A 25753-nucleotide genomic window follows, 5' to 3' on the forward strand; every position below is an offset into this window, starting at 1 on the left:
AACCTCTTGACCGTCTTTGTTCCTCTCCCACAATCGGTTCCTTTGTACCAAAGATAATAAAGAAACAGTAATTTAAAAAAAGGAAGAAGAAGAAAGGTACGTCTAGTTATATGCTCTCTTTCAACTCCAGTGCAAGACTTTTGTTGATTAATTAAATCTAATCTCAGATTGAACTCCAAAAACCGACAATTCTTGAAACCAACCCAGGAACTTAACTACCCAACCCAACCCCTTCCCAGAACCGATGTGGGATAACTAGCCTAAGGGGGGAACGCTGCTATTAAGTGGAATACTACCACCCAAGAACCCAATCCAGGAGTTAGTTGTCTTCTTTCAACTCCAGTACAAGACTTTTGTTGATTAATTAAACCTAATCCCAGATTGAACTCCAAAAGCCAGCAACTCTTGGAGACAACCCAGGGACTTAACTACCTAACCCAACCATCTAGTTATATGCTCTCGCTATCAATGCTTTGTGGCGGAGCGTTGAAAATTTTTCAGTGGGGACAAAACAAAAGGGGGAAATGCACTTTTGGTTCTCAATGCTTGGCACTTGTGCAATTTTGCCCTAAACTTTCGGCTAAAAATAAATCTAATCCCCAATTTTTTGGTACTTTGTACAATTTTAGTCCTCAAAGTAAAACAAATCTGATCCCAATGTTACTAATATGAAGCAGATTTAGGACAACTGATGGATTTTTTCAAATATAGACAGAATCAATCACATATAATTACATTTTTGCTGAATTAAACTTCTTAAAACCCAAGTAAAATAGCAAGTAAATTTGAACAATAGAATAACTCACATGACGGTACCTTAGGAACTAACTAATCAAGAAACAAAAAAAAAAAAGAAAATTTGTTAATCTATATGAAAATAAGTATTATAATGTTTTGCTTAGGGGCAATGGGATAGAGAGTTAAAATGAGTTCTGCGATCAATGAATTAGGTGTTTCAACTAATTTTAGTTTTGTAGTTTAAAAATTTTCCTTCTTTATACTAGTTAATTGGTTAGTACGTAAGTTATTAGTTTTTTTTTTTTCCGTTCAAAGTTAGCTACTATTTTGCTTCTCTATTTGAAATTTGGATACATGATGAGACATGATCAAATTCTGTTAGTAATTTGAAAAAAAAAAAATCTTCAAACGTCTTAGATTTGCTTTAAATTGGATACATTAGGGACCACATTTTTTTTGCCAAAACTTTAAGTACTAAAACCACACAGGGGTTAAATATTAGGGATGAAAACCACATTTTTTTCCCAAAAAATTATCATTTCTTTCTTGTCTTTCCAAAAGTAGGACATAAATAATTATATTCACATAAAAAAATTTCATCTAATTCATGGATAATATAAGATAAGATGATATAATTGAAGAGACTCTTGATACACTTCTACAAAAAAAAAATATTGACTTTACTAATAATAAAATATTTTTCTTTGAAAAAATAAAACCTTTTAAATAACTAACCTATAATTTTGTGAGAGATAAACATATTGTTTTATTGGAAAAATTCTTCTATCCCTTATTGAAAAACTATCTGCTTTTTGTTTAACTAAGCAGTACAACTACCCTTGCTCTACAAATTTCTAAATAATGTACTTCTCAATTCTATTTTTTTTTTTAATCCGCTCAATTCATCTAACAAACAAACGACAAACTATTACAAGTTCCAAAGGAATTACATAACTCAAGTAGAAGGCCTTTGCTTTTGAGTTATTTAATATTCCATTTCTATCAAATTTCATAATTAGTCATTAAATATATTTACTTCTAAATACTTGGTGGGAGCAAAACTGAAATTTTCTCAAAATTGTATAGGTACTAGAGGCCCCGTACCCCCAATTTTCCCATTGTAGATACACCCCTGCCAATGCTTGTACGTGGAAGTATGTCCTTAAGAATCTAAACCTTTGCCAACTAGCCACTGGGAGAACTGATACGCTTCTGCCTAAAAATGATGGGGACTGAGTGTCAATATACTATAAGAAATAATAAAACAGAGCCCCTTCCTTTGCCTACAATACAAATTTAGAATTGAGTGTATGTGCCATGCAACAAATATTTTCTCATTAAATAAGATTGGATTTCTTCCATGTTGATCTTGGAAGAGGATAAATCGTGTTAGGATGATTACAAGGTAAGTAAGACTCGTTGCTATTAATAAACTGAGCTCCGAGAGGGGGGCGGCGTCCTGATTATGTATTCATTGTTTTGAGTTATGAGCACTTCTATAATTGGTCTAAGAGCTGTTATGCACGGTCAATATAGTACTCCCTAGTTCCACACTCCGTTTTTTTTTTTTTCATCCGTCGCAAATTATAGTTTACCTTTCAATTGAAAAATGTAGTTATCTTGTAATTTCTCTAAAATATTCTTATTTAATTTAGGTTATTATTGAGTATAACCTGACTTATTTAATGTAAAGCTAATTAGTCATACTTCATTTAATATAAGGATATTTTAAAAAGATAGGAAGGTAGATTTATTCTTCCAATAAAGTTAACTAACTTTTTTCAAAATGTGTGAAAAAAAAAAAAGCAAACCTACCAAAGTGAAACGGAAAACGTATCATATTTTCTAATCAAATTCTCGTAGTCCTGTGTCCTTCCAACTGTCTCTTGCTCACAAGTTAATAATTGTATTTTTATGTCCTCAGTTTGGGGCGAGGGCAAAACTCTGGTTGGGCTCATTACCTAGATAAGCTTTCAGACCACTAAAACACATGATCACTATGACGAGATTAAATGTAGGTAGAAAGCTTCAGGATAGTGTCTTATTAGCTTCCTTGTGTCTTGATACTTGTGTACACAAGCATGAGAATTGAGAGGAAGGAAGGAAGCTTTGTGAAAGCTTTCAACTTGACCAAATAACTATGGATGGCTCGACGAGTCATCTAACTAGAGCAAACTTCCATCAGTTGGCACTGGGTATGCAAAAAGGAAATTGGTGCCAACTTAATAGAGCGAAATAAAAGGAGTGAATCATTAGCATGGCTTACCAATAATCCCTGTTTGCTTTCATTTTGGTTTGGTTGATAAGCCATTGAAGATTTATATTTCTTAAATCCCAGTGCTATTTCTTAAATTATAGAGGAGATGAGTGCAAATATCAGAAACCTCAGCCCCTGAGTTTTCTGCAATTTTCCCTAAATTATAAAGTACCCGAGGGGCTTAGAAGTGCCTAAATTTGAGTCATAGTGCTCATTTGAAAAAAAAAAAAAATCAACTGTAAGAAAGAAAAGAATAGAAAAGAAAGCTGTGCATTTGACTAAGAGAGGATTTGTATAAATAAAAGATGAAGTTATGTTTCTGAAATAAAACATGACGAGATATTCAATGGCTCTTAGTAATCAAATCATAACAATAAACCTTCAACGAAAGATTTGTGTAGTTTCATAATTCGTAGAAGAGGTTGTGGAATTATATAACAAACCTCTCGTGATTCTAATGTAATTTCACTTTAATATTTCTGCTAATCACTCCCTTTGTATAACTCCTTTTACTTTCATTTCTAGTTTTTTTTCTTTTTTTTTTTACTTTCCAGTTTTGGTAAGTTCTTGGAAGCTTGAAATATTTGCATTTGGCCCGAGAAGAAAAGAAAACTGTGGAGGACGTGGCACATTTTTCATCTCATCATTCATAGTCAACAGCAGATCCAAAGTTGCCGATTGAAGTGGGCAAATTCGTAAAGCACTTATCCCGGGACCTATCTAGTGTAGTAGTAATTCTTTTATTTTAACTTGTCGTGGGATCAAAGTATTGTCATATGTCAAATCATTGTCCCTCAAGTGGTCAATGAGGTAAGTACAAGAAAAGCCTAATCTGAAACAACAGTTCCTCATGTTTACTTATATCAGAGGCCCCCAAATAATAGTAGTATTCAACCACCAGCCTTTGCGCTGGTGGCCACCGCCTAGTTGGTGGGGTGAGAAACAAAGGTTCAAACCTTATCTCCCATAAAAAATATCATATTTAAGTGGCTTGTTTCTAAAAAAATTCAGGGGATGTGTTGTGCACCCGTCTAGTTCGGTGATGATTCAGTCCTCTTCGGATTATCCGTGGGCCTCGTTAGGTCCGCCTCCTCCCCCTTAGTGTAGGATAGATTAAGTTTATCGTCTGCGAAAAAGAAATAGTAGTAGTATTCAGCTGTAGAAAAGGAGTTCAAAATAGCTCTCTTTGGATTCTTCAGTTTTTCAAAAATTAATTTTTTAAATATTTTAAAAATATTTTAAAAAATAATCTAATTTTTTAATATTTAAAAAATATCTCAAAATATATTTTAAAAACTTTACTACTCTTAAATATTTTAAAATATTTAATAAAAATATCTCAAAATATATTCTAAAAATTCTGTTACAGTAAAATTTTTTAAAAATATTCTCAAAATAGCTAATCCAAACGAAGCCCACACAACATAAAGACATGTGAACTTGCAGTGCAAATTGGTTTACATCAAAGGACTAAAATGTGAAGCTGCTACATATTTTTGTGCATATGGGCATCATTCCACTGCGAAAACGGGTGTAGTGCGGGTGAACTTTAGGACACTTTTGGACGCGCAACACTTTGACATAGTCAAGTGCAGATGCAAATTGCAAAGAAATGAAATTGAGGACAAGAGTTACCTGTCCAAATAAGTAAGACCAAATTTATTGAGTTTGAAAACAATGGTCGTAAGTTGACTTGTTATGCAAATATGAAAAGGAAGATTAGAGGTCCCAAATGAAATGGCATCACAATAAATAATTTGAAGTTTCATTTCCCAAAAAAAAAAAAGAAATAAATTTATATAGAATGAAGACTTAAAAAAGGAAAAAAGAGCTTAATTATGAAATGGGACCCTTAATTGACAATTGCTTTCCAATTTGCCCTCTATCCTTTTGCAGTTTACTCTATTTTTTTTCTCCTTACGCTATTAGCCTGTTGATATTACATATATCGCATTATTTGCTTGGGTTAATCCCACTTTGCACACTTTTTAACTATACTTAGATTCCCACTTCAGTTTCTAAACTTTAAATTGGAACATTTTGGTCCCTAAAATGTAAAACTTGTCCCACTTAAGTTAAAATCTTTGATGAAAGCGAGACGGATTTCAGAGTTAAATAGGACAGATTTGATATTTTGATGACTAAAGTAGAACATATTTTATACTTTAAAACAGGACAAATTCTATACTTCCGAGACTAAAATAGAACATATTTTGTACTTTAAAAACTAAATACCTATGTTTTAATGTTTAGAAACCAAAGTGAGGAGTCAGATATAATTGAAGAGTGCGAAGTGAAATCGACCTTATTTGCTTGGTTTGTATTTGAATGAAAAGACTATAATAACCATATAATGGGATTACGCACAGTATATTGACATTTAATAAGACCATGTTAAACATCCCTGAAATGGCATGCAGAGAGGGAAAACAGAGGTACAAAGGAGAACTTAGAGAAAGGAAATTGACATGGGTTGTGGGGGCTGCAAAGGGTGGTAGGGTTGGAAAGGGAAGAGAAGCATAAATTGGGCTGTCTACTAAATTTTCAGTACCTGGTTTTGCGTAAAATTATCAGAATCTATTTTTTTACTTATTTAATTGGTTTGAGTTTGTGACCAAAAAATTCATATTACAGGTAAAGTGTTAACTGATATTTGAATCTTTAAGGATAAAAATTTTGCAAGTTGCGATTGTTAAAGTGTTAGTTGGTACTCCCATCTTGGTTTCTAAATTTCAAAATCGCACACTTTAGTCTCTAAAATTGAAACTTTGACCCACTTAAATGAAATCTTTGATAGAAATATGACAGATTTTATACTTGAACAGAAAAAAATTTCATATTTAAGAGACTAAAGCGGGACAATGTTATATTTTGGTGACTAAAATGAGACAGACTTCATAATTTAGGGACTAAAATATCCCATTTTTATGTTTAGAGACTAAAGTGCGAATTCAAATATAATTGAAAGGTACAAATGAAATTAATCCTTTTTTGTATTCGCACTCATAGCAATCATACTCTGAAAGTACTTTCCAGAGGAACAACTTATCGTTTTGACAAAAAAAAAATACTTTTCAGAGGAAGTCGATTGGGTTTTGGAGGGTAAAGAAGTTACAGGGAATTAAATTCCACATTTATTCTATGGATAGAATTGACCAAGTAAGATTTCGAAGTCTTAAGTCCTAACCGTGAAAGAGTTGAAAGGAATAAATTGTTTGATTTGGCATAGTTGCCATGTTCAATTTCAATACTAGGTTGCATTGTCACGATGACATCATCATGTGCATGCATAAACAGTTTGATATAACCCCATTACTATAGCAAGGCAAATATCCACAAATAAAAGAGAAACAACAAGGCAAATATTTGCTCTAACTATCCGTTATGATGTAGGTTAGGATATTTTTATTTTTCATTTACTTTTTTAGGGTTTGTGCTGATTGAATGTTAACTATTTGCATTCCTTGCAACATTTTTCAGTCAAATAGGAAAATCGTTGAACAAGGAGATACCACATGCAGCTTGGCCCATACTTAGAGAATTGTTCCATTAAAGTTTAAATTGAAGCCAATTCTCAACAAAATGATTAACTAGGCCTGCGAACATAAAAATCTTTGCTTATGTTGGCACTTGAGAGGGAGGGAATGATGGGCTGGGTGATAGAGCGGAGGGAATGGAAGTGAGAGATCTCGGATTCAAGACCTCCTACTTACACAAAAAAAAAATTTTTTAAAAAAGCTTTGCTCGAGTAGTAAATAAATAAATAATGATTTATGGAAAATCGTTAGCTTTTTGTTCGTTTTTCTTTTTTCTTTTTTTGATAATTCTGTTCGTTTTTCTTTGACCTTGACACTGAATTTCTACTATTCATTTTTAGAGAAATAGAATTTGGATTCCTTAAGACTTTAACTACAAAATGTTATTCCTCTTTTTACCAAATATAGATAGTGATCATGCAATGTTTTGCTGTCTCTTTTGGATTTTTATTACTATTTATGGGGGATCTCTAAAATTTCTCCTTTTCACTAAGGTTGAATTTGATACTTTTGCATTTAAATGATTCTGGGACGATTTAGAATCTTCACTCCATTCACCTAATTAGGAAAATCAACATGAAATGTTCAACGCCTATATTCGGTAATACAAACTTCAAACGCTGGAAGGATAAGTTTAATTTGATTGAACTTAAATATTTCACTTTATATGAAGCAATCTTCTTGAAATAGCACCCAAGTTTAAAAGCCACATGATACGTGGAAAGTTAAACTTGCACTATCAAATTAGGTTATGGATGGTGTTTTCTACTGTTCCAGTGGATGGCATTCCATCATACTATAATGAAAATCACTACTCAAAAGTTCCAAATTTATTGACTATCCATACCATCATTTACCATCAATCCAATCCAAAAAGGACAGGGATGCGTCCACATATCTCCTGTCTGCCTAATGTGTATTTGACTCTCTGTAGTAAGTGTGTCAAAAGTTGAAATGAAGACACTTTAGAAAAGCAGGCACTCAGGACCTTTTTCGATTATTATAGTATTTTATGTTGATTTCTATACAACATTTCCGTCCTTTCTCTTCTTTTCTTTTTTTTTTCCTTGTTGTAAAGTATACAAAGAAAAATTCCTGTTCTAAAGATCCAAGAAAATTCCAATAAAGGTCAAGAGAAATAATTTAATATGATTTCGTTCTAGCAATAGATGTTCATTTGCGGTTCGATTTGCATGTCCTCAAACCCATGTATATTCAAGATATTTAAGTACAGTTTTCTTCATTTTAACTAACCATGATGTTGCTTATACATAATATCACACAGAATTTTTTACGCGTGTTTTCAATTTATTTTTATTATTTTACACACATTACATCATAAAAAGTTATATAGTAAATAATACGTAATTTCTCTTATTGTATAATCTTCACTTTAAACACGAGTGAGTGATACATGTTGTACTTTACTAGGTTTGTGAATACAAACCGTAGTAGGTTTTATACTCTGTGGCGGAGTCAGGACCTATAGCCAGTGGGTGCAATATTATACACCTAAAATGATGCCGTTATTATGTAAAGAAAATTTTAATTAAAGATGATGTTTTTATCATGAGATTTTTTGTGTTGTGAAAGTATTGAATTTGTTTCTTATTCAAGTAGTAAACAATTATATGTATTTTAATAGCTTTAAAACATTTGTATTATATAGGAGAGATGTTTCAAAAATTGGTTATTTAAGAAGATAAATGTGAGGGGCCCCTCCTGAGCAGCTCGTTTGGTCACGACAGTCCCTTGAAAGTCGTTGTCCAGCTCCTCCACCAGGGATCGAGTCCCAGGGTTACCGTGTTTGAGGGGAAGGAGCCTCTCCTCTCGGGTCGGAGTGAGATTAGTCGGGCCCCGTAAGAATTGACCCGGACACCCACTCAATCAGAAAAAAAAAAAAAGATAAATGTGAGGGGAATGAGAATTTCTCTTAATATAAGGATTCAGTTGCGTTTTTTCTACGAGCCTTGACCAAAACAAGTCCATGTATCATTGTCCATGAATTGGTAAGGACTATATTGTCCACGTAATTTGAATGTTGTCCTTTTGGCTAGACGATCATTTCTGTAGTACCAAATTACATGACCTATTGATATAAAACGTCTAATAAATCATCCTATTCAACCGGCAATTCATTTGATCCTGCTAAATAATCATCTACCGTGCTAGTATTTTAAAACAATCATCTAAAATTTTTCGATGGCTAAATTGTTTCCTCAAAGATTTGTCGTTTTCGGTAAACCATTTACTGTATGCAATCGATGTAGCATACAGTAAAACATTATCGATTTACACTCTGTTTTAGGCATATCAGCGGGTAGAGGATTACTGAAACACAACGCGGACGCATCATATTTTTCCTAGGTTTGGATTCAATTTTTAAAATCTAGATTTTTACCCAACTTGGACATAGATACTGTGAAATATTTTGTAGATCTAGATGAAGTCTAATTTTATATTATCCGTCCTCAAATTCAAAATCAAACTGGATTTTATCCAGAGCTACATATGCACATGAGAACAAGCGGAGAAGGTTTAAATAAATGCAAATTCAAATGTTGAATATTGATAAAAAAATTTGAAGCAAATAGAATTGCTTGATGATATTTTATACACACAATTTATAAATGTTACACACAACGTTCTTGAATTTAAAATTTGTTTGTTGGAATTGATAATTGATTTATATTTCTTTTATCTTTGAATTTCATTTTTTTCCCCAAATTTAGATTTGATTGCACATTAAGAGCATTATACCTACAAATACACATTGGATATACAAACTCACATTGGAGAATCTTTTCAAACTCACAAGAATTTGGGTATTAATAAATAAATTTAATGGGTTCAAATTTAAATACAGTGAATCCAATTTAGACCCCATTCATTGACATTACTATTCAATTTCATACAAGGCTTGAACGGCTGGACCAATTTAGCAATTGATTATCCTCAAAAAGACTTCGTGGAGCATCTTGTCTTTGATTTCTAGCAATAGCAAAGAAAATTCTATGGTCATTGTGAACATTAATTAGCATAGTGTCAACTGGGTTTGAATATATTTAAAAAGTGAAACTGAATTAAAAAAAAAGTGTTTAAATAAAAGGAAGACAATTAATATGAATGGCCGCTCAATTGAAAAAAATGCCAACCATAATTTATTGGATAAATCTTTACTACACTGACAGTGTATATATTGCGAATCTAGATGTATGTTACATGAGCAAAACTTGTAATTCAAATTATACACGGTCAATATAGGAAGGACTAATTCTAATTATATATGTTACGACATGTCAGTTTTGGCTTAAAAAAGATCAAATACATGGATGCGTGATATAATAACAAACTGAGTTTTGATAGGTCAAGAGTTCAATTATTTATCCAAACACTAAAATATTTGTTGGGAATATCCTTGTGCATCCTAAGCTACACTTAAAGCTCTGAATTTGTAATATAAACTTGCCCAAGAGTAAATGTACTTTAATCGAATTAACATTCTAAAATACACTTAAAACTTTAAAAGTAAGCTTCAAATATATGTTACTTAATATCATAATATGTAGTTTTTATTCTGAACAATTTCAAGCTATGTCAATATAACAGGGTAACAAAGTATTCCTGCATGCAGGTTTTGCCAAAAATATATATGCATATTCATACATATATACATTTATATATACATATATAAATATACATATCTTTTCATGGGTGGTAACATTTAAAGTAGAAATATTCAATTGAGAAATCTAAATTCGACCATTTCCATCATTCTTTTTACTTTTTAAATCTCATTATTATTATTTTTTTTAAAAAAATCTAATTTCTATAACTGAATTTCTGCATCTAGCAGTAAGCACTCTCACAAGGAAAAATAATAATTTACTCTATCGCAAAAAAGGAAAAAGAAAAACAAAGAAGTCCACGTACTTGGGTTGGCATTAAATATCAAGGAAAGTGCCAACAATGCAACATTTATGATGCTAGGCCTATGATGATCCACCATGCTATCGACAACAAATACTCTGCAAGGAAAGCGGAAAAGTGGGTACCACCTTTTGCATCATCCATGGGTCAGTCAAGGTTGTGTTTTGTGCAGTTCCAATTGGAGTTGGTATTTGTTGCGATATGTTCCAGTATAAACTCACATTACATATACTATTATATTTAAAGAATAATTTCAGAAACCTCTCCCAAGGTTTCTTACAGTTTCACTTGACACCCTTAAATTTTAAAAATTTTTGTTGCCTCCCTTTAAATTTTTTGTATCACTTACACCTAGGATAATTTTAGAAACCTCTCCCAAAATTTCTAACTATTTCACCTAGCTCCCTTAAAGTTTTAAAAATTACACTTACCTCCTTTAATTTGACACTTTTGCTAACTAAATCTTAAAATACGATCAAAATTTTAATAAATATCCTAAAATGCCCCTTTCTTATAAAGTTTGATCTATTTTTCTAAACAATTATAAGGCAATTTGGCATAATTATAAAAGGAATGAGTGCCAAGTTTTTCATTGTAATATTTATTATTTGATAATCAACTATAATAATAAATCTATCGCTACAATAGGCAACTTTTCATAATGCTTTATTGGGAAATTATATTCTTTTTAAAATAGAGAAGAAAATGTTGTCTAGATATTTTTAAAGATTGTGGACTAGTTCAGTGATAGAACTACCATAGTATTTTGGGCCATTTGTTTCTAGATTATTGTTGATTTATTCTTGATTATGATACCAAAGAAAAAAAAAGCTACCCAAAAATTGGATGCTATTAAAGTTATAAAAAAAATTGTACTAGTTTGACATTTGATTAGGAAAAGGCTAGGGACAGCATTGCTAATTTTTCTGATTTTTTTATGAAATACACAAAGAAATGGATAAGAAGGAAAAAGGAAAAAAAATTATAAAATCCATCTTTTGTATAAGCATGGCAAACAAGGGAAATTTACAATAATTTTAAGGTTAGTATTGTCATTTTAAATAAGCAAGAGAGGTATGTGTAATTTTAAAAATCAAGGGTTCTAAGTAAAATTATTAGAAATCTCAAGGGAGAATTTTGAAATTATCCCTTTACAACCCATTTTAAAATATACTATTAAAAAATTCATGTTTGGAGAGCAAATATAATCTCATTTTAAATTTGCCCTTTTATTGTCTTACTTTTTATTTCAAAAACATAAGTATATTAATAACAAAAATAAAAATATAAAGTATGAAGGTTTATTCTGACTGGACAAAATATAGTGTGTTAATTTTTAAATACCAAGAGCTAATGTCCGAAAGTTTATTTGAAATTTTTGCAAGTTACAAAGATGATATTTTCTTTACATAAAGTATTTTGAGTTAGTCTAAGAAATTTTATAAATTGTTTACATTTTTTTTAAATTTTTAATTTTGTTGTCCTAATTGATGGCTTGAAAATTAAAAAGATACAGCATGCTGACAGTTGTATATAACTTGTTTATATTGTTTTTAAACTGGTGTAAAAAGATGTTATCATGGTCATAAATTATTGCAATTTATTTTTAAGAGTGTTGAAAATCATTCATAATTTTAAATAATTTAACATTCTTATCTGAACTAATGACACAAAAACTATTAAAGAGTTTTTCAATCTTATTATCAACTTTTAAATTTTCATTAAAGAACTATGTTGATCAATTTATAAAAATTAAGAAATAAATTTGGTGTGCTATGACAATTAAGAAATAATAAGAAAAGGGAAATTTTGAAATGAAACTGTATTTCTCTCTCAAAATGAGTTTTTAATATTATATTTTGAAATGAATTTCAAATGTTACAAAAAGTTTAAAGTAGCGAAGACAAGTGAGATTTTTCAAAGTTTAAGGGCACCAAGCGCAATTCTCAGAAACCTTAGGGGAGCTTTTTATTATTATTTAATATCAGCTTTTGCTAATATAAAAATATAAAATACTAACCTATTAGGATCGGAGTTTTTGGGAGGTTTTTTTTTTTACAAATATATACTGTAATTATTTAATATATGTGAAAAATATATTAAGCTATGTGATGTAATTATGTAAAGAATAATTCCCGCAATTTATGTCAAATGACTAATAACACATCATTAGAGTGGTGTACATTTTAAATTATTGAAATTATTATAGAGTTAAAGATTAAAAATAATTATTTTATCATCAAATGGTAAATTTTAATTTAAGATGATGTATTCAAAAGGGATTATAATATTTATTTAAAAATATAAATTATCTATAAAAAGTGACTAAAAATCATGATATTATTAAACGATGGGCACAAATATGATAATCCTTAAAATTCCCTATTTTTTACTTTATTTAGTTGTTCATACGTGCCTTAATATAAGATTTTTCTCAAAGATATTATGCACACATGTAGCATAAAAAATACAATATCGTATTCGGATCAAACGCCCTTTTAGCAAAGTGGGTCCCAAGACTAAGAGGAAAAAGGGGGTGCCCAACTTTTCCTTTTCATGAAAGGGACAGGGCCCCACCCTCCAATTCTCTCTCTTGCACTTTTTATCAGTTTAATTATTATTATAATCCAATTGTCAGAGCTCTCAAGACTTCCCCACAGAGAAACAAAGCAAAAACACACTTTCAACTCCAAACTCTCACACACATACGCACACAGATTCTGGAAAGGTCGATATTTTGTGTATGTTAGGAAAGCCATAGGGTTCTGTTGTAGATATACTTGTACTGCTTCTGATGTAAGAAAGAAAGCTGGAAAAGGGAAGGGAAAGGCTTCTTCTGTTGCATACTTACCTTTCTTGTACTCTGTAAATTGCCTACCTTTACTGTTAAATCAGGTAAAGCAGTTATCTTGGAATTGTTCTTTTCTTTTTTATTGTTTCCCTGAAATGGGATTTCTTTGTCTTCCTTAGTTTCTCCTGTTGAGGGGTTGTTTTATTTTTGTCTAATGAGTTAGTGGGTATTTTTCTCTTTTTTTTTTTATTGTTCAATTACAAATCTTGTTGAATTTTTGCTGCTTAAGTTGAATTTTTTATCAGACATACATCTGTTATCTTGCTTTTATGTTGCTGTTTTTGGCTGATTTTCAATTTGTACTTGTTGATTTTTGTATATTGAATTTTCTGAATTATATCTTCTATTGATAAATGGATGTTTGTCTTCATGTTTTCTATGAATTTAATTTCTAGTTGATAAGATTGGGTTGTTACTTTCAACTTATGTTTAACATTTTTTTCCCCAATAAAAGTTCTTACTTTTGCATATTCAAATGATTGGAGACAGATTAGGGGAAGTTGTCTGAAATTTTTACTTTAGTTCTGATTCTTGATTCCCAATCTGTTAGAGCACCTTGCCCCCAACTTTTCCCCTTGAGATATGGTTCTAGTGTTATTCCTTTGGCATCTTTTATTCTTTTCTTTCTTATTTTCCTATTGCTTTCTTCTTAATTTTTTTTTGACTTGCTTTCTTCTCAAATTTACTGCAGTTTAGACTTAGGACTATGATGTTGAATTTTGTCTTTCGGTCAAGATCTACTTTTTTATTTATTAATTTTTGTTGCTAAAGTTCATTTAGCTACTGGTTCAGAACTTGATTCTCTTGAAGCATTGGCCCATCTTCCCCTGTCACTTACATGAAGCATCTGAGCATTTCTTTGCAATTAATGGATGCACCTGTAGTCCATTGGCAAAGCAACCACTTTGGCTGAATAAATTTCCATCTGTATTATTTGTTGCAGATTATTTGAGCTTATCTTGAAGATAGTGCAGGATTGTGTTTCTGGCCTAGCTCTGTTTGCAACACAGTGATTGGTCCTTTAAGAAACAGTACTTATTGGCTATAAGTAATTGTTCGACGGCTTGGAATTGCAAGATTATACTAGACACAATCTACAGGAAGATTTAGTCATGGGTTATATGTGTGATTTTTGTGGCGAGCAAAGGTCTATTGTGTATTGTCGGTCTGATGCAGCTTCATTATGTTTGTCCTGTGACCGTAATGTCCATTCTGCAAATGCCCTTTCACGCCGACATTCCAGAACACTTGTCTGTGAAAGATGCAACTTGCAGCCTGCATTTGTTAGATGTATTGAGGAGAAGATATCTCTTTGTCCGAATTGTGATTGGTTGGGTCATGGTGGTTCCAATACAGGTTCCACACATAAGAGGCAAGCTGTTAGTTGTTATTCTGGTTGCCCTTCGGCTGCAGAACTCTCAACAATTTGGCCATTCTTCCTAGATTTCCCTTTGGTTGGTGATTCCAAATGTGAGCAGATTATGGGGTCAATGAGCATCAATGAAGTTTCAAGAGATAGCCAAGGGGCTCAAGGAAAAAAGAACATTCAAGATGCATCTGTGGCAGTTGGAGTTACCAACATTCAAAATGTGGATAAATCAACTGCTTGGACAGGGTCATCAATGCTTCCATATGACACAAAGCTACAGAATATTGAATTGCCTGCTGCATCTACATGTGCTGGTTCACCCAAGGTAAGTGGCAGTAGCTGCTGGAAAGAACGAAAATTTGTTTGGTTAGATAATTCTTGTGTTCTTTTGGTGTAAAGTGGTTGGCTCCAGGAGTCTGAGTGTCTTCTTTTTGGTTGGTGGAGGTTGCATGCGCTTCTGGTCTGTCTTCAACAACTGAAACTTGTTAATATTCTAAGAATCTGGACTTCCAAATCCAAGACATCGTAATTGGCTTGTTTGCTGCCCTTGGTCCCTAGAGACCGATATCATATGTAGCCCTCAAGGTGTCTGCTTACTGTCCTTATTAAGGAAATCATAACTAATTTAATTACCCCAGAAACGTATATTTTGTACTTATTTTCTCAAAAAAGATTTGTATGAGATCATAATTTAGGTATTGTAGATGTCATAATTGTAATCTACCCTCAGGATTCTATGCTTGTGAATTTCTTAAAGTACTTCCCCTGAATGTTGACATTAGCCCTTGGCCTTTGGTTTCCTCCACAATTTTATCATATTCGTAGTTTTAATTGTTAATTCTGAATTGGATACAATAGTTGGTACCTTTTTTTTTGGAATTGTTAACCTTGTACATTAGGTGATGCGTAATGTAGATTAAAAACAACCTGTTTGGTTGTTATACTGCTCTCAATTGTACAACCGAGAAGGGGGGGGTGGCCAAGAGAGAGAAGCACACCTAATCTTAATTAGTTAAACCTGACAATTGCCTTTATGACTGTAGAATTTTATACAACACAATTAATTGCATTCGTATAAATTTTCTTATAAATCCTTCTGACATGAAGCTCACTGATGAAAAGTTAACTAGATTCTTTTGAAATTTGTGTTCATCTAGTAGACTATTGTTTATGATATTGAGGAGATTTGTGACATTGATGGCCATTCCCATGCCACAATTCCTCTTTCCTTCTTAATAAAAGATTTGGCCACAAGTCTGCTTTTGTCTTGTTTTGTTCTGTTGGAGCAGAATAGTGTGCATAACGTGATCCCGATCTTAGATCACTTTATCCAATAATTAAGTTTTACAATTTCAAATGCCCAGTTCCAGCAGTAGGAGTACAGTGTTTTGGCCATTTCGGCGGAGGATCTCAAAAATTAATGTGAACATGTACTAAAATTTCGTAACCTACTATAAGAAGTGGGAAAAAAATGAGACAGAAGGAAAGCCAACTCGTCTGTATAAGATAGTATGTCTTGTTTTGAGCTGTATGATATTCATTCTCATCTGTTCCTTAAAAGCTACTCAAATTTCCTTTGTGATGTGTAGCTTTCCTGTTTTGGAGCAAAAGGACAAACAGTTTGTGAAGATGATAGCTTCTATGAGAATTTCAATATGGATGAAGTTGACTTGAGTATTGAGAATTATGATGAACTTTTTGGAGCAGCTCTTGATAATCCTGAAAAGCTTTTCGAAAATGATGATATTGATGGTCTTTTCGGGATGGAGATATCTGGTGCCGATTCCAACTGCCAGGATGCACATCTCATGGAGGTTATATCTATCATCATCATAAGCTTTTTCTTTTCTGTAGTAATCTGGTTTTCTGTAGCCTTCTTTTGTTTTATTCCAGTTATATGGGAAAATTTTCCTCACTGGTGTTGCATGCAACCCCAATTTTGATTTTCTAATTGTTACTTTTATCTATTATGACTCTGTCCTGGATGTCTCTTTGCTCTTAATAATGACTACATTTGAGCTGAACATGCTTTTCTGGCATACTCTGATGTTTCTGCTTTGTCTTCTATTTTTAACTTATTCTGTGATCCTTGCATTACATGTTCAGTCCTCAATAGCTTGTGCAGAAGAAGATTAAAACTGAAATGCTGAAATAGCATAACTTTTCCGTGTTAAGAAACTTTTTCAAGTAACAAGATGACCAGGTTAGGTAAGATGATAAGACCTAGTAGTTAAAAGTATCCTAGAGACTCCTGGCCTTAGTTCGAATCTTTCTTCCAGCACATGTCATCTATTAAAGAGGAAATGCGTATTATTTTATGTATCTGAAATTAGACGAATTGATTGAATTGCAGATTTTTTCTGGCATCTTAATATTATAATTACCTATTATCTAAACAAAAGCTGTTCAAGGTTATTGGAGAGCTAACAAAAGGGAGGTTCTCTGGTGAGTCTACACTGCTTCCCAAAAAAAAAAAAAAACAAAAACAAAGAAAAGGAGGCAAAGTCTTAAGGTCAGGAAACGGCTTTGCCTATAAGTTCGCATGAAACTGGAAGTTACAGGTTTTTATTGTGGTCAATTGGTTTGACATATTTGAGTGCAATTAAACACCTGTTTTTTCAGATGCTAACAAACTGACACTGTTAATCAATTGTACAAAAAACATGGATTTACAAGTGTATCTCATAGCATGCATTATAATCACTACCATTGCTTTCTAAGGTTCTGATATTGACGATAAGGAACTTTTCTCTTTTAATTTTTCCTGCAATTTTATTCTTTTAGAGTGTGTTTGTATGAGGAATTAACTCCTGGATAATATTGGGAATGTTTCGGGGGATATGTTCTGTGATGTGAGAATATGGAGTTATAGCTACTACTATTTTATCATGCCACCAGTAAAGGTGCTGTCAATGAGGTTGGCCAGTTTTACCAATCAATCTATACAGGCTACCCACTTATTTTAACAAGTATTACAGTACTTTTTCTGTCATAGCCCCCCTTCCATCCAATAAGTTTAAATTGCTTTATCATTCTTTTTTGCATATTCAATATGTCCTTGAGTTTTTGCTTATCTGTCAAAGAATTTGTGTGCCTTTTCTTTTTCTTCTTGTTCAGTTTGTTGTTGCTCAATATATTTGATGTGCATCCATAGCTTTTCCATTTTGCTCTTTCTTTTATTATTTTCATTATATAAATATTGTTGTTATTATTTTTATTGTTAATTTGTTAGTATGACTGCACTGATTTGTTTGGTTATATGTTTCTTGCTCTGATATTGGTATTGCTACAGTGCTTGTACTGAAAGTATGTACAGTTCAAACGTGTATGCATTTTGTGTTATTAGTCAGTAGCGAAGATGTTTCCATATGGACAAACTCTGTCTCTAGGTCTTTTCTAGTGACATGGGAAACATCTTCTGTCATCCGGAGAGAGAGAGAGAGAGAGAGAATTTGTGTAGAACTGCATTGGAATGGTGCAAATTGAGTGTCATCTATTATGACAGTCTTGTTTAAGCTTCTTCCCAACTTCCTTTGGCATCTTCTAGGCTCATTTTGGTAAACTGTTCAATCTTTTCTCATCTTGCTTCTGTTTAATGTGCTTGGCTTTGTACGATGTTTGTCAGGGGTCATCAATGGGGCGTATTAATGGCATACAGCCAGCATGCAGCACTGCAGCTTCTGCAGATTCCATGATGAGCTGTAAGACAGAACCTAATATATGTTTTGCTCGGCAAGCTCACTCGAGCCTCTCATTTTCTGGTCTAACTGGAGAGAGTAGTGCTGGTGATTATCAGGACTGTGGGGCCTCTTCATTGCTTCTTATGGGTGAGCCACCGTGGTGTCCTCCATGCCCTGAGAGTTCAAATCTTGCAAGTAGCCGGAGCAATGCTGTAATGCGTTATAAAGAAAAGAAAAAGACACGCAAGTAAGACTTACTTTCTGTCTCCCATTCAATTTGTTTTTGCTTGAGTTAGCTGTAGACGCTACTAAGCTTTTTATTAGCTGCCTTATAGACATCCACTTAAGTAGTTGATTTTCAGGATCATCTAACATTTAGTTAAGAATGTTCTCCTGTCCTGATTCATTAGAAATTTGTTCACTTGGCTGGTATTACGACGCTAATGCTCCATACTTTGCTTTAATGCCATTCCTTTGATCTCGTAAGAGTTCCATTCTAGTATTAACATTTTCTATTTGTTGCTCTGGTCTGTGACTCTCTTGATTCAGGATCATTTAGCATTTAGTCAAGAATGTTCTCCCATCCATCCGGATTTATTAGAAATATGTTCACTTGGGTGGTATCACAGACACTAATGCTCCATATTTTGCTTTTATACTGGTCCTATCAGCTCATAGGAGTTCAATTCTTGTATTAGCATTTGCTATTTGTTGCTCTGGTCTTTGACTCTCCTGATTTTAAAACTATTATAGATTTGAGAAGAAAGTAAGGTATGCTTCTCGCAAGGCAAGAGCTGATGTTAGAAGGCGCGTGAAGGGACGCTTTGTCAAAGCTGGTGATGCTTATGATTATGACCCGATGACTCCAACTAGAAGCTACTGAGAGTAAAGTTTTTAATCATAAGCACAGGGAAAGACATGATCAATGTTAAATTGGAAAAAGAAAATTGGTTTAAAATTCATGGAAATGGATCATTCCACACGGTTTCCCCCATGCAATGACAAGCTTCATGATTTTATCTCAGGGAAGGGAGTTCTCTTTGATTGATGAAGTTGGATGGAGGAAACTTGCCCCTTTGCTTCACCACTGAACTTCTATATGCTTTTTCATGATCCAAAAGATGGATCATGATCTGTGTACAGTATGCAAAGATTGACGTTGTTTCTCCGGAATCAGGTGTCAGCTTCTCTTAGATATAGTTTTACGTGGTTTGCATTTATTGGAGAGGGACCATGCGTCTCGGGTATCATCACTCTTTGACATCTGTTTCATTGGTTTCTTTGTACTCATCTTACCTCTCCGAGTCTGCTTAGGTTATAAATCTTCTCAAGGTAGGTACTTGAAGATTCAAACATATTCATTTCTTCCTGATATATCATGTTTGTCCATTAGAATATAGAATCCAGAGAGGCATACTTGGTGCCAAGCTGTGCTAGCAGCGTCAGATAAGGCACTGTTTTTTTTTCTGAATTAGATTGTCAGATGACATATACTAGCACAAGACATCTTTGTACATAGCTACTGAAGCAACATCTGTTTGTAATAAGCCCCTGTTTACTTGAATTTAATCTGTAAAGCTTTATGTAAGATGAAATTCGAGAAGGAAAATTGTTGTCTGCTGACTTCATCTAATTCTGAGGATATCTTGTCATAGCAAAATTGGAATTACTCATGAAACTGCAGGAGAAGGGTGATTTGATTCTCATCTGTTTGGCTGTGGCTTCAGGAAAAACTAAAATGCACGTCTCCTTTTCCTTGCATATCTTAAGCATTTTTGTCTTCGTCTTTAGCTCAAGCATTCAACTCTTCTGCTTCCCAACTAATTCCCCTCTCCCCTCACGACTTGGTTAACGTGTTTTCTTTGTCTATTGGGCCAAATAAGTTGGTGAATCAACATCGTTTACTTTTTAGTGGTAGCAATACTTTAACATGTGTTTGTTCTGATCCTACTTGGGGACAGCCTGGTGCAGACTGAACTGTATAATACTTGTGCAATTTGCTATGTACCTTGCTGGAGAGGTTTTTCAATGCCCGTGTGCAAAGGTAATATGATAGGGACTTTCTAGGAAATAAGTGGTTCAAGTAGAAATTTCTAGGAAATAGGTATCAGGGGCTTGGCAATGTATGCAATTGCCCAGAGCGGTACATGTCCAGATTGGGGGCCTCAAGTGCAAATTTTAAAATTTTTTTTTTTTTTTGAAATTTCAAATCCGTTTATCAATGTGTTTTGCCGCATTTTAACCCACCTGACTCATTTAATTATTCACATGTAAATTATAGATGATATATTTTTAAAAAGAGTAAAACATAGGTCTTTCCAAGAAAATTTATGATGTTTTCTCTATCTCCTCCCGTATAGATTTTTTTATTGAATGCTGCTTATACATGTATTGAATGTATTACCATCTCATTAAGAACACAAAAAAAGGAACTATTATTTTGTCTTAAAAACAAAGAAAAAATTTAAAGAAAACAGAATGGGCAAAACCATGCAAAACAGGAAAAAAAATATAAATATGCAATAATTGATCTAAGGGTAAGTATTTGTCAGCAGTCGTATGTTTGGATTTATGGAGTTTAATTGCAATACATGTTGTTCACGTATACTTACTTGAAGGACGCTATTTTATTTTTTATTTTTATTTTTTTGAATGTATTTGCAGGATGATAATTAAATTGTTTCAATTCTTAGACTTTATATTTAGGAAATAAACTACCAATTGTTTGGTATAAATTTAGGAGGGAATCCAAGTAGCAATGTTTTAGAATTTTGGAGCGAATCCAAAGATATAAAAAGGCCTAAAACAATTTTTCAGTCAGCTTATAAAAGTGTTATGTTACAAGTTTCTTATTGATAAATGGGTTTGTCTAACGGGATCGTTAAGACATATTTTAGGTGTCATGTTTTAGAAATGTAAGATTAATTAGGAAAGTGAATAAATACAAAGGAAGGGTACGTAAATAAGATTAAATAAGAAAAGTATATGAATGCAAGAAAAGGTAATAATTAGTAATATGTGCGAATTTTAAATGAGTTAACGCATGCTTAATGGGCACCCGTTAAAAAAATCCTATGTATTAACCTAAAATTGTTTGTGGGTTAGTAGCGGATTAATTGTGTCAGCCCATATATTGAGCCATTATGACGTATTTCATCTGTGATTCACGTTTGTGTTGACCTTTCTGTAAAACGAATTTGTTTTTTTGTCGTGTTTTGATCTTTTTTTTTTTGGTATGTATGTCTTGTCCGCATCAAGTAGGAATTTTTTTTTTTTGTCAATTGTCATCCCCACTCCTACTTCTACTCTTACTCTATCGGGAGAGGCTCAACTAAACCTATGAGAACCGATGGGGACAGAACCACCACCGGACCAGACGGGTGCATAGTGCACCCGTCTGAATTTGAAGCAGAGCCACAAGAGTGACATTTTAAACCCTTGCCTCCCACCCCACCAAAGCCTTAAGTGCCCATCAAGTTGGAAATTGCTACCCCATTTTTTCAGGGAGAGTTGGATCAGGACATGAGATTCAAGGATCTTGGGCACACTAAGCTTAAAGCAGTAAATGCTCGGAGAATATATCAACTTTCGTTTCAAAGTGTAGATTTCGATTTGGGTTGATAAACAAATAATTGGTATAATGATTTGATGTATGCGATGTAAAAATGTAATTAGAAAATATATTGACAGAAAATATAAAAGTTTTTTGATGAAAATTTACAATCCAAACAACGTTCATGTGCACTCTTACCCACATGTTGTATGCCAGAATGCTTAGAATGGAAAGATTTTTTCATTCGAAATACATTTGTATCCATAATGGTGAGAAAAAAATTTTATTATTCCAATTTGGTAAATAAGTCAGAATGAAAGTTTACTCGTTTTCCAATATTTGGTATAATCAATATTTTAGATGTCAGAATGGAATATACTAAATACAAATTTGACTTAATTACCCTGAATTAATTTATAGGTGCAATATGTCTTATTACTTTTTTGTTTTATTTGTTCCATAGTATTTGTCTATTTATGTGAAATTTTGATATTTTGACTTAAAAAATAGATGAGAATTGATATCAAAATTCTTTAATTGCAACACTTGATTCGTTCTCATATATAGATTTTTAATTTAAAATTTTGCAGTTATTAGCAGTATAATTAGTAGTGTAAAATATGAATTACATGAAGTCAAACAATTATCATTTAAATTTAATATATTTGCAATTTTGATAAGATTCAAAAAAATTCTTGCACAATTGTTCAAAAGTCAAAGAATAAAATATCTTAAAACATTTGTTTCTAGTATAAAAGAAAAAAATTATTTTAAATCAAGGAAAATTAATTATTACGAAAAATCACATTCGAATATTAGTTGAACTTACATATAGTCTAAGATATCACGATGCAGTATAAAGATTTATAAAGATAAATTTGATATCCTACTATTTAGGCATTCTAGGATAAAGTGCAAAAGGCTTTCTCTAATTTTTTTTTTGAGAATTGGGATTTTAGGAAAAAGTAGAATGAACATTTCAAGGGGAAAATGGTTCCCACTTAAATAAACCATACCAAACACTGAAATGAAATGGATAAGTTAGAAAGGTCTTTCCTTTCCAGGCCATTCCTACATACCAAACCAGAGATTAGGACTAAGGATGATAGCAGGTCGAATATCTTTGAAAAATTCTTCTTATGAATTCGAAACCCTATTGAATAACCCCTATGAGTTTTAATTTCTATTATCAAACCTCTCCCACGCGGATTCTGATTCCCACTGAGTATTCTCTATTTGGCTAATATAAATAGTTTAAAGAAGAGAATTAACTTTTATCAAATTAAAATCAATACGTATATCATGTTAAATCAATACACTACGTTGAGTTTTAAACCACATGAGATCAAACATTTTATGAAAAGGTAACTCAACATTCTTTCATTTTTAATCATAATTGTCTCCGTTTAATACTTTTAGTTAGTTTATATACACACACATACATATATTGCATATTGGGTTTTTTGGATCATGTTAACCAATTTAACCCTTCATTAATACCAAATCCCAACCGATAACTTATTGATTGTCCAACGGATTAACTATCAACTATCGGATTTTGTATCGAATTTTACTCTATCCATTGCCATCCCTAATGAGGACTACAGCGAAAGCTCTATCAATTGACAATTTTTAGAATTAATCTCTAATATATTGTTAGTGTATATATTATCACTTTTGAATGCTTGATAATTTATATAAATTTGATTTTAAAATCCAAATTTTTCATAGGTGATAGACATATAATTATGATATATATAATATTTACTCTAATTTTGAATGAGGCACCAGAGTCCTTAAAGTTCCTAGAGTTTGAATCTAAAATCTAAATGTTTTTATATATGTGATGCACTTAACAGTGATAATTTTTACATAGTCAGTGTATAAGATACTCCCTTCATCCTACTTTAATAGTCTTGATTTTCTTTTTATCCGTCCAAAATTGTAGTTTACTTTTTAATTGGAAAATATAGATAACATTTAACTTTTGTAAAATATCCTTATTTAATGTACCTGTATAACCTACCTTATTTAACAATAAACTTTTCATCAATGATTACTTTAATTCATATCTTGATTGGAGCAACTTTTCATCAGTATTATTATTGTAATTAATGTAAAGGTATAATCATTAGTCATACTTTTAATATTAAGAAAAACAGTAGGTTGGATTTACCCTTTCCACAAGGATAACTAATTTTTTTTGAGCTGTGTGCAAAAAAAGAAAAAAGGACTATCAAAATTAGACAGAAAGAATATTTATTTAAAATGTCAACAAGACACAGAGTCCTCAAGGGGGTAGACCTTAGTTTTCCCAACTTTGACATTCGACAAGATAAAGACGGCATTAAAGCATTACCGCAAATTTTAGTAGTGGAGAAAAGACAAATAGAGGAAATGTGGCCTTGTTTGGATTGCCGGTTTCCGTCGAAAAATTACGTCGTTTTCCGTGATCACATTTCCCTATTACCTTTTTCCCTCACATACATCAAATCGCTACAGTAATTTTTCCATGAAAAATCATGAAAAATGCAATCCAAACACAACTTTGGGCTGAGTTTTGCTCCAACGTGTAACATGTCAAGGCCTGTTCCTTTTGTATCCGAGCTTTTTCCAATCTTTCAAATGGAGCATAAGTGATGAGTCCGTTATAGCTCATAAACTTCAAAAAGAACATAACACAACAATTCTTAAGGGCTTTATGGAAATTTTTGTGTTCTTGATAGAAAGCAAAAATATTTATTAATCTGAAATAATGTCCCTTAGCAAATGTGGTAACAATTGGGCCTGTTAGATTAATTGAAGAATCTTTGGAAAATTTTTGAAAGTAATACTGTAACACTTTTTGAAATGTGATTTATATGAAATAAAAAGTGGTTGAAAAAAATGAAAAGGTGATTGAAAAACGTACTTAAGATGCAACGAAAATTTTTTTGAAAAAAATCTCATTCCAAACAAATCCATAAATTTTGGAGGATACTAATACATAGCTGAAAGGAACAAATTATTAGAACGTATTGGCATTCCGCTCGATATCAATTTTAGATTGAAATTTGAAGGTCCTTAAAAAAAAAAAAAAATAGATTCGAGGAATAATTAACTATAATGACCCCATCTCTTTTTTTTTTTTTTTTTTCGAAAACGATAATTGATTATAATGACCCATCTCAATCACAAGAAATGGTTCTCTGCCAAAAAGTAACGTAGACCACATGTCCATCCTAGATAATAGCACAAGACACTAAATTCTTAAAGGGTTAATTACATTCACCTTCCCTGAGATTTGACTATATTACCAATTAAACCCTATAGTTTAGCCAAATAGCGGTCTCACCTTTGAATAATCAATTGTTTAACACAAAACCCCCTACCGTTTACAAACGTTAATAATGCTAGTAATGTCAGCATAAAGATGGTGTCATAGCCCGAAAATGCCCTTCCAAAGGCCATGTTATATGAAAAACATATTTTTGTTTATTAACTGCCAACCTGCCCAAAAAGATTAAAACGCTTTTTGCTAATTACCCGATAAAAACCATATCTTTGCTTCCATAAATAGCCTTGAATCGAAATTGGCTTAAAATATTCAACTAAAATGGGATTTTTGTAATTAATTTAAATCTCAAAAATAGTAATTCTAAATCAAATAAAGTGAAAGAAATATCAAAAAGGAAACATTAATAGCTAAACAGAAGATGGGAAAAAAGAAGTTTTAACAAATGCAAAGAATATAAAAAGAAAATTGTAAAAAATATTTTTTAAGGAAAAAAGGAAAAGAAAAGATTCCTCAAATAAATGAAAAAAAGGGGAAGACTAACATGCTAAAAAACACAGATAAA

General features: G+C 32.3%; 1 protein-coding gene across 2 annotated transcripts; it reads left to right on the forward strand.

The window, feature by feature from the left end:
* Positions 1-13126: 13126 nt before the first annotated feature.
* Positions 13127-19981, forward strand: LOC113769853 (zinc finger protein CONSTANS-LIKE 9). Of its 2 annotated transcripts, XM_027314155.1 has the most exons (6): positions 13127-13356; positions 14256-15006; positions 16271-16495; positions 18307-18608; positions 19115-19246; positions 19387-19981. In XM_027314155.1, exons 2-5 carry the CDS (start codon positions 14425-14427, stop codon positions 19242-19244), a joined length of 1239 nt encoding a protein of 412 aa, XP_027169956.1. In that variant the 5' UTR covers positions 13127-13356; positions 14256-14424; the 3' UTR covers positions 19245-19246; positions 19387-19981. The 2 variants fall into 2 exon arrangements, with proteins under 2 accessions (XP_027169956.1, XP_027169955.1); XM_027314154.1 differs by having other exon boundaries at positions 19115-19981.
* The last annotated feature ends 5772 nt before the right edge of the window (positions 19982-25753 follow it).

This window comes from Coffea eugenioides, chromosome 5, assembly GCF_003713205.1.
Source record: "Coffea eugenioides isolate CCC68of chromosome 5, Ceug_1.0, whole genome shotgun sequence".
NCBI classification, from domain to species: Eukaryota; Viridiplantae; Streptophyta; class Magnoliopsida; order Gentianales; family Rubiaceae; genus Coffea; species Coffea eugenioides.

What these genes read in the sequence shown, in the direction of transcription:
- LOC113769853 (XM_027314154.1), top strand. Translation starts at nt 14,425, where the DNA reads ATGGGTTATATGTGTGATTTTTGTGGCGAGCAAAGGTCTATTGTGTAT. An exon ending in CATGTGCTGGTTCACCCAAG is followed by an intron (nt 15,007 to 16,270) that starts GTAAGTGGCAGT and finishes TGTGATGTGTAG; the next exon opens with CTTTCCTGTTTTGGAGCAAA. An exon ending in GAAAAGAAAAAGACACGCAA is followed by an intron (nt 18,609 to 19,114) that starts GTAAGACTTACT and finishes AAACTATTATAG; the next exon opens with ATTTGAGAAGAAAGTAAGGT.